This window comes from Apaloderma vittatum, unplaced genomic scaffold (assembly GCF_000703405.1).
Source record: "Apaloderma vittatum isolate BGI_N311 unplaced genomic scaffold, ASM70340v1 scaffold17718, whole genome shotgun sequence".
In the NCBI taxonomy this organism is placed as follows: Eukaryota; Metazoa; Chordata; class Aves; order Trogoniformes; family Trogonidae; genus Apaloderma; species Apaloderma vittatum.
The window spans coordinates 18,458-26,814 of NW_009730393.1; the positions used below are offsets into that span (position 1 = coordinate 18,458).

Here is an 8,357-nt window from a genome sequence, read left to right on the forward strand (position 1 = left end):
CAGCGCAGGGTGACAGCGTCATCCATGCTGGCCCACACGTCCTGCACTGGGAGCATCGACAGGGACACGAGTGAGAGAAACGAGGGTTGGCCCCGAGGGCAGCCCAGCTCCGGGATGGGGCTTCGCCCAGCCCAGGTGCCCAGACTGGCCGTGTCCCCATACTTGGGCAGTCCAGGGGGAAGGGGCAGTCCGTGAGGCGGCAGGTAGCGCACTGGAAGAAGCGGGCAGCCGGCTGGGACCCTGGGAGCGGGTCTTGTACCCTGGAAGCGAGAGACATGGAGGTCCCAAGGGGAACGGGAGACATGCCAAGGGACAGGGGTGGGGAGCAAGACAGAGGGGTGGGGACTCACCACAGGGCGGGATGCAAGCTGGAGCTAGAGGGGAGGAAGCAGCATTAGACGGGGGGATTCACATCCCTGTGATGAGCTGTCAGGGCTCAGCCCTTGCCCAGCCCAGATGGGGTTCCTGGGGGTTTCTTGAGGATAAGGGTGCACCCAGGGTGGGGGTCTCTGTGACAGCCCCTTGAGGGGAGGTTTCAGGGGTTCCCCAGGGTAGGCGTCCCCACTGCCCCCCTACCTTCCTCCAGCCAGCTCAGTTTATCCCAGATGCTGTCGACGGCTTCCTGCAGAGATACCTCAAAGGACTCTGGGGTGTCCCAGATGTCCAGGTGAGACAATATGCCCTCCCTCAATCCCCATAAGCCCTCCCCAGACATCAACAGATCCCCTGTACAAACTCATCTCAGCTTCATACATCCATCCTGGAGGCTCACATATCCCCAAATACTCCCCTCAAAAAAGCAAACAACCCAGAAGCTGTACATGCCAAAGCCCCTGTACCCTCAGGATATGCCCCTACAGCCCCCAGCCCTCCACATACCCTGTATTTTACCACACACCTCCCCATTTCAGGTCTCCACATGCCACTGCCCCTGTCCTGGCCCTACCCCTTCAAGTGTCCCCTGGCCCCTGCTCACTCTTGCCCTTCTGCTTCAGTAGAAAATCCATGGCATCTGCGACGATCGCCTGAAGTGCCGGGCGCTGCTCTGATCCTGGGACCAGCACAGGGTTGGGGTTGGAGGTTCAGGGGTGAAAGAGTCCGGTAAGGACTGGAGGTTTCCAGGGTTTTCTGGAGTCCTTATCGGGGTTTACAGATACTGGGAGGGGTCGGGTATCCCTGGGGATTCCTAAGGTAGGGCCAGAGCATCCCAGGTAGCCCCCAGCGTGTCCCTGGTCAGGGTTGGGGTTCCCAGAGGTCTCTGGGGTCCAAGTCAGGTCCAGGGAGACCTTGGCATGTTTGGAATCCCTATGGTGCTTGTCAGGACTGGGCCCCTGGGGTCCTGGCCAGTGTCAGGGTCTTGGTTGAAATGGGGAACCCAGAAGGCTCAAGGGTGAGTGTCCCCTGCTTTGGGATGGAGGTGCCAGTCAGGATGGGGGTCCTTGGACAGGGTCCCTGGTGGCTTGGGTGTCCCTGGGGTCCCACGACGTACCCACAGTGACAGTGGAGAGTGGCACAGCAGCCTTGACAAGGGCCTCAAGGCACTGCTGATGTTGGGGGGTGTTGATAAAGGCCCCAGTAATGTCATGGCAGAGCTTTTCCCGCTGAGCGTGGGGCCCAAAGCAGAGCAGGCAGGGCTGCACGCCAGGGAGCCAGGACACCAGGGCTACCCACCGCCACAAGCCAGGTGCCCCTGCCTGGAGGCCTGGGCTTCCAGGGAGCCAGAGGGGCAGCACCAGCACCAGGGGCACCCACCACCACCCCATGGCCCCCGAGCACAGCGTCCCAATGCCTGGGTCTCCAGGAAACATCAGGGTTCCTAGGCGGAGCTTGGGCACCTGGGTCTCCAGGGAACACAGGAGGGTTCCTAGATGGAACCCAGGCACCTGTGTCTCCAGGGGCCAGTGAGGCTCCTAAGCAGGTCCCCAATACTGGGGTCTCCTCTTGAGAGGAGCGGGGATACCCAGAGGCACAGGTGTCCCAGCGTGCATGGGCTGGAGAAGGGGCTGCCGTCACTGCACGATGGATTCTCAGAAGGGAAGAAGGGACATGAAGTGTAAGATGTCAGAAATTGCAGAAATGGGAAAAGAGCACCTTGTGACATCTGTGGTGAACTACGTGCTGTGGCCAGTGTATCATCATCACAGGAAAGATTTTAATTTTAGCTTTTAGAACAAGATATTTATCATAGAATCATAGAATGTTAGGGGTTGGAAGGGACCTCTAGAAATCATCTAGTCCAACCTCTCAGTGTGAACATTTAACAACATTAACATTCATTTTTACATCAACATGTCACATGCTCAACTGTGCTGCTCCTACTTTAGCTACAGCTGCATATCATCTGCTTCCCCAGAAGTCCTCAGACTGAAGACTGATGGTCGAACAGACATTTAAACACATACAAAACCACAAAACGCAAGTAAGTTTCACTAATGAGGCAGACATTTTGCTGCATGCACCTCTCCATCAGGAACAAGCCCAACTTTAGCAGACACCAAGAGCATCTTTGGTCTTTGTCTAATCTGGAAGCTGTGTTTCACAGAACTGGGAAACAATGTACGCAAAGTTTGCTGGAGCAGCAGAAGCAACAGAAAGTGCTTGTTCTAGTGAGAAACTATAAAGAGAACAGAAGCTTTGCATTCCAAACAGAGGATTCCCCCAGGAATGAGAGGTATTTGAAAATGTCCATTTCTACATCTCGAACTAAAAGCTGAGGTTTCTCACAGAGAAATGCAAATCAATAAAGTAAACCAAGAAGTGTTTGGGGAAGAAAAGGAAAACATTTAGCAGGCAAACACTAAAGTGTTGAGCAGCTCTGTGGGAGCCATTTCCCGTGGACCAAACCAAAAACATAATTAGTCTATTGTGTAGGTAAACACCAAGCTCACGTACAATTTTCTTTTCTCATCCCAAAAATCTCCTGGCCCACTGGCTGCCTAGGATCCTTTCTACAAAAGTACAGTACCACCATGCCGATAAGTCTGTGTGTAAAAACACCTGGGGAAGGCAGGTTTAGGAAAGTATAAAGCATTTCTTCGAAAGTGCATAAGTAGTAAACAACACTCCTCTGGGTCTGTATGTTCACCATCACCCAAAAGACAGCAGCCACTTTACACTGACAGTTTTGGTGCTCCCAGCTCAGGTTACCTGCTCGGAAGCTGAACGGCAGGGCTCTGACTGCAGTACCCTGTCTCTTAGGTCGACGCCTGTCCGCAGGCAGAGCTGTGCAACAGTCCTTGTACAGGTGCATTTTGCAGCAGCCAGGAAGGTGGCCGCCAGGTTCTACCAGTCTGGTGAGGAAACAGGAGGCTTCAAATGTAGATCACATCCGAGTCGTGCTGAAAAACCAAAGGGGAAAAATCAGTTTTGCCCTGAATTCCTACTTAAAGCAAAGTAACTCCCTTCGGTCCAGTTCTTCCTTTACCTCCAACTCTGGCTTTTTGCAAGATGCTCTGAAATAGCTTTTTCTTCCTTCTTAAAACGAGTATATTTGCCTCAAACAGCAGGATTAAGTTAGCCTTTAAAAGCTAACTTCTGTTACTTGCATTAGAAAGAGCTGCTTCCTCATCTGTTGCTACACTCAGTTGTGTTCCTTCTAGCTCTAAGCTGTGTGCCCTGAAGATTCAGGTCTTGAACATTGCATGATAGAGCCTTTGACTGATCCTAAACCCCCTCACTTTTGTTCTTATAAAACAGCAGCAAATGCAACCTTTCTTTACTCCCAGTACGTTGCACAATTAGCACTGCCTAGAGAAATCCAATTCCCTGCCCACTGTTCAAGACCACATGCGCTCGCAGCACTTCTCGAACACATACTGGATTCTCCATCCTAGTAAAATTTAGAAGCAGGTTGTTTTCTCATAAGACCCAGCTCATCAGGACTCTTTGAAGGGGAACACCCTGGAAGAGAGTTAACTGTTGGAAGTCTAGGCATTTACTTGTATTTTACTCCCCAGCCCTTAAAACCAGCAGATAGGCATAGAGCATGTTCTCATTTCCAAGCCTGGCTGATACAAACAAAATTTAACACAAATCCTCCTACTGCAGACAGGCATCAGTTTTATTTGCCAAGGCTTAATAGCTTCACGTTCCAGCTGAGATCATAAGTGAGAAAAAAATATGTGGCCTCAAGTTATAAATAAAGTTGTATCAGTGAAGAGTCTCCAAACTCAAGCACCAGCCACACATTTACCCTTCAATTGCCAGAGATGGAAAAAACCAGGTCCCTAAAGCCAGACATACTTTACCTCTCTCTTTCTCTACACTTTCAGGCAACATTTTGGGATTTACAAATCCTTTATAATACCTTTATAATTGGTCTTCTGGTTCCTGTGCCCACACTGTTGGCAAGCAAGGCATTTGCTTGAAAAGATGACTTCTCCACCGGCACCGCGTGTTGAATTTTGTTGGTACAAGGCCAGCTGCTTGTGGTATTTAGCGAGTAAGCAGGGAAAGGTCTTTGTGGATTTACATCCAACGCATCTCCACTTTCGAAGGTTTTCATCCACGACGGGGCCTTTAAAAGAAAAGAACACACGGAAATGTATTGCCCTCTCTGTATCAACACTCATTAAGCTAAAAAGAACATCAGATGTATAGCCAGAAAGTAAAGGTCATCTTCCCTCATAATAGTCCCAAGCCTCCCTTCTCCCTCTAAAACTATTGACTCAGAGCCGTTTTTGCTACATGTGGAACACGGAACCTTGAAAGACAAAGCCAGCCCTACTCTTGCACTGGTTCAGGAAGAGGCTCAAGTGTTTATATAAAAGCAAGAAGAAACAAAAAAAATTTGGGTTTAGTTCTTCACTGCCTTAAAAAACAAAATACACCACGACTTCTGACTTTTCACAACCACAAAGCACATGAATGAGAATGCAACACAAACTACGAGGAACCACATTTAAATGTGTTACTAAGTTACAACAACTTAGTTTGAACCAAGACCTTAAATCCTTACTGCGGTTTCATAATCTGTGAAAATAATTTCTTATTTGTTGGATTATGGTACTGGTATCCTGCCCACAAAAGCCTTAGAATTTGTTTTGACATGAATTTTCCTTGTCTGTGTTCATGCTTTGAATATTTTACTATCACGGGTATTAAAGCACGTGCTTTGAGTTGAAATACAGCAATTACCTTGAGCACACTCCCACTATTCTCTTCTGTGGTTCAGGCTGAAACAGTAGCAGGTATTTCGCATACGTACGTTTCCTAAGGAGCGATCCAAGGATCCCAGTACTTCAGTCCAACGAGAGTAAAGTCCAGACTGTTTTTCTTCTAGTTTCAAAGCATGAATCTCAGACTTCAGTTCTTTCAGTCGATCTTCGAATTTTCTGCTCTTTTCTAAGTAGTCTAGCCTGTACTCCACACATGGGAGGCAAAAAGCTTATTAGCACGACATAGCTTGGGAACAGGTGCGTGCGGAAGGAGAAGTTCCATTTCGTTTTGTTTCTTTGATAGGCAAAATGAAGGCTGACACGTCAGCCTGACTCGCCTGACCCAGTGAGAAGGTTCACTTCCACCCCTCAGCATTCACACACTTAGTAACGTTCCCAGGCCTTTGTGTTCCTTTCAGACCAAGAGAGGAAAAGCCAGAAAGCAGTCCCACACTTCAGCACTAGAGGGAACTTTCTGTCCTCTAACATGCTGTTACTCTGGCAAGGTACTTTTCCCCTGAGACAAAGCCCTCCAGGACAGAAGGGCTCTGGACTTGTCATGGCCTGGTGCCACCAGAACACTCTTCCTCTGTGTGAACAACTGGTCTTACACAGTCATAACACATAACAGCTCAATGAAAGGCCTCCAATCACACGTACAAGTAGGAGGCCATCTCGAGTTGCTAAAAGGATGAATTGTGATTCCCAGAGATTTTTCTTTTCTTTTCTGTACTTTCCATTACTAACATTCTCAGTTATTTACACCATAAGCATACTGATACCTCTCTCTTTCTATCTCAAAGGAGAGTCTCTTGAGGTCAATGTCCTTCAAATCCAGCTTCATGGGCCCTTTGTCAAAGTTGGCATCTCTGGTGTCAGTCGGCGAGTATTGCGGGTACTTGACCATGTGCTGAAAGAGGCAACACAAGCTCTGTCACTGAGATCTGATAGTTTGACTTCAGGTGTACCTCCCCAGCTTCTGCAAGAACGCCATGCAGAGCCAATTTGCAAGATAGCCATGGAGTCTGAGACACACAGATGTTCCTGCAGCCCCTCCCCTCTACCTGAACGGCCCCAGATGAACTCAAGTGCACAACCCACCAGTTCAAGGGGAGAGAAGCATCCTGGCTACAACATTCCTATTTCTTTCAGCAGAGAGTGGAAATCCATTCTCAGCAAGACCAGAGCAGAAGGCATTGGGGCACACAGGCTTAGCGCTGTCTTATTGCTGGAGACAGCTTCATCTGCTGTGCCTCAAGACACTCATGGGCAATTCACATGCCAGGGCAACAGAGCTCGCTCGGTACAACCACCTCCACGAAGTATTACCCAACCAAGACGGCAGGGAATCAGTATTAGACATGAACGCAGGCAAGACAATCTCCACTCCCCGAGCTCTGCTTTTAACTTTTGTCTTGCCTTTCTTATCACCCTGACTCATTGCCCTGAACAAATACAACTTCCAGCCAAACTGTCTGAAAGCACCATTTGGTCCTGTAGGTGTTAGTCCCCTCGCTGGATGCAGACAGGCCCTTATTCAGCTTGACAGAGGCTCTAAAAGTGCAATCAACACCTGACACTCTCTGCAGATGGAATGGTGACCAGCAGAGCAGAAACTTACAGGATAATTAAGTCTGGTTATATCTAAGAGTTTCTGCTTCGCTTTCCGTTCGGCCTCTCTGGCCTCATGCAGATCTTGTTTCAGATGCTCTGCTTCCTTCGCTCTGTAAGGCAAATACCCCAATGTGAACAGTTGACAATTTCCAGTATAAAGCAACACGTGGATTTCAGAGCTATGCACCTCACTGTCTTCCAGAGAACAAGATCCATTGCTGGGAATGATTCCGTTACCCAAAGACACTTGTGGTAGGATGGTCACATGGAGAACCAGCTGGACACAGCATGACACATGCTTTCAAAGACAATCCTGCACAAACTGGCTGAGTTAACATGTTTTTCCCACTCCTAATTTCCATGGGCTCGGTTCTGACCTGCTGATACAGATTCTCCAGGCTATCAGAGATCCTCCCTGAGGTGGAGAGAGGTGCAACATATCTGCTCTTTGTCTTGGCAAGCTTTCTGGCAGTGTCTTAAAACAAGCAGAAAGCCCTCAATACCAACACTTCTCTGCTCTGCATCTTCAGGCAGCACAGGGTTATGGAACATGCAAGCATCTATAGAGCTGTTTATATTCCATGTGAATTTACTTGGTTTACACTTCTCAGAGATCTGAACGGGCTACAAGAGACCATCACCTGGAACTAATGAATGCAACCAGCCTCAAAAGTCACAGGGTACACAGACCAGTAAATGTGGATAGCTAGGTAATCAGTGGTCTTTTGATAATGCTAAATAGAAAATGATTCTGCATTCTGGATCTTTTATACCAAGCATCTCTAAAGCCTCGCATCTCATTCTCTGTAAACTTCTTGGCCTGTATCACAACCACTCATACCAGGTGGAACAAAGACACAAGAAGGCTTAGTCACTCCGAAGTGTTGCTTCAGGAACAATCCCTCCCTCCTGAGCTCAGCTCTGAGAAAAGCAGCCCCCTCTCCACTCAAGCATCCCAGCAGAGACCACAGAAACCCACTTGAGCAAATCTAACCTCCGGTCAGACTCCTTCACCAGCTTCACTGCTATCAGCTCCGCCTCCCGCATCTTTTGCTCCATCAGGCGTTTCTCCTCTTTGGTTTTCAGAGCTGTGATCTCCAGCCTTTGTCGCTCCTGCTCAGCTTCTGCAGCATTCTGGGCCAGCAATTTTGCCTCCTCTTCTGCAATCTGAGCTTTCTCAGCCAGCAGCTCTGCCGCTTCTTGGGATCGGAGCTAAAAAGAAACAATTGTTCTTAGTCACCCCACCTAGCATCTACAAAATCACCCACCTCAGGAAGAGGATATCTTTCCCCAAAAGATCAAGTGACAAAAATATTATTCCTTAAAATAAATAGTAAAAGGTCTGGTGTTCCTTCTCTTCAGCTGCCAGTGCACCATGCCCCTTTCTCCCAATTTCAGCTCCAAGGTTGCTTCCTTTCTTCCCTCGTTGCCTGAAGAAAGCACTACAAACCTAATGCAGGGAGCAAATGGCTCACAGCAAATGAAGATTATGGCAGATCAGAGCTTTGCCAGGTATTCCAGCATGCCCTCTCCACCAGGAGTCAAAAACTCTCCAGCCTTTTCTGAGCCATAATTTCTGGTGTCTCA

At 48.6% G+C, this 8,357-nt stretch overlaps 1 protein-coding gene across 1 annotated transcript in view; it reads right to left on the reverse strand.

The window, feature by feature from the left end:
- LOC104277974 (merlin-like) overlaps positions 1-8,357 on the reverse strand; it is a 21,856-nt gene that overhangs the window by 1,730 nt on the left and 11,769 nt on the right. The window contains exons 13-20 of the mRNA XM_009874799.1: positions 7,765-7,982; positions 6,778-6,880; positions 5,939-6,066; positions 5,207-5,357; positions 5,146-5,157; positions 4,307-4,516; positions 577-622; positions 163-260 (exon numbers count right to left, since the gene is read on the reverse strand). Coding sequence (XP_009873101.1) covers positions 163-260; positions 577-622; positions 4,307-4,516; positions 5,146-5,157; positions 5,207-5,357; positions 5,939-6,066; positions 6,778-6,880; positions 7,765-7,982 — 966 coding nt within the window. The remainder of the gene's footprint in view (positions 1-162; positions 261-576; positions 623-4,306; positions 4,517-5,145; positions 5,158-5,206; positions 5,358-5,938; positions 6,067-6,777; positions 6,881-7,764; positions 7,983-8,357) is intronic.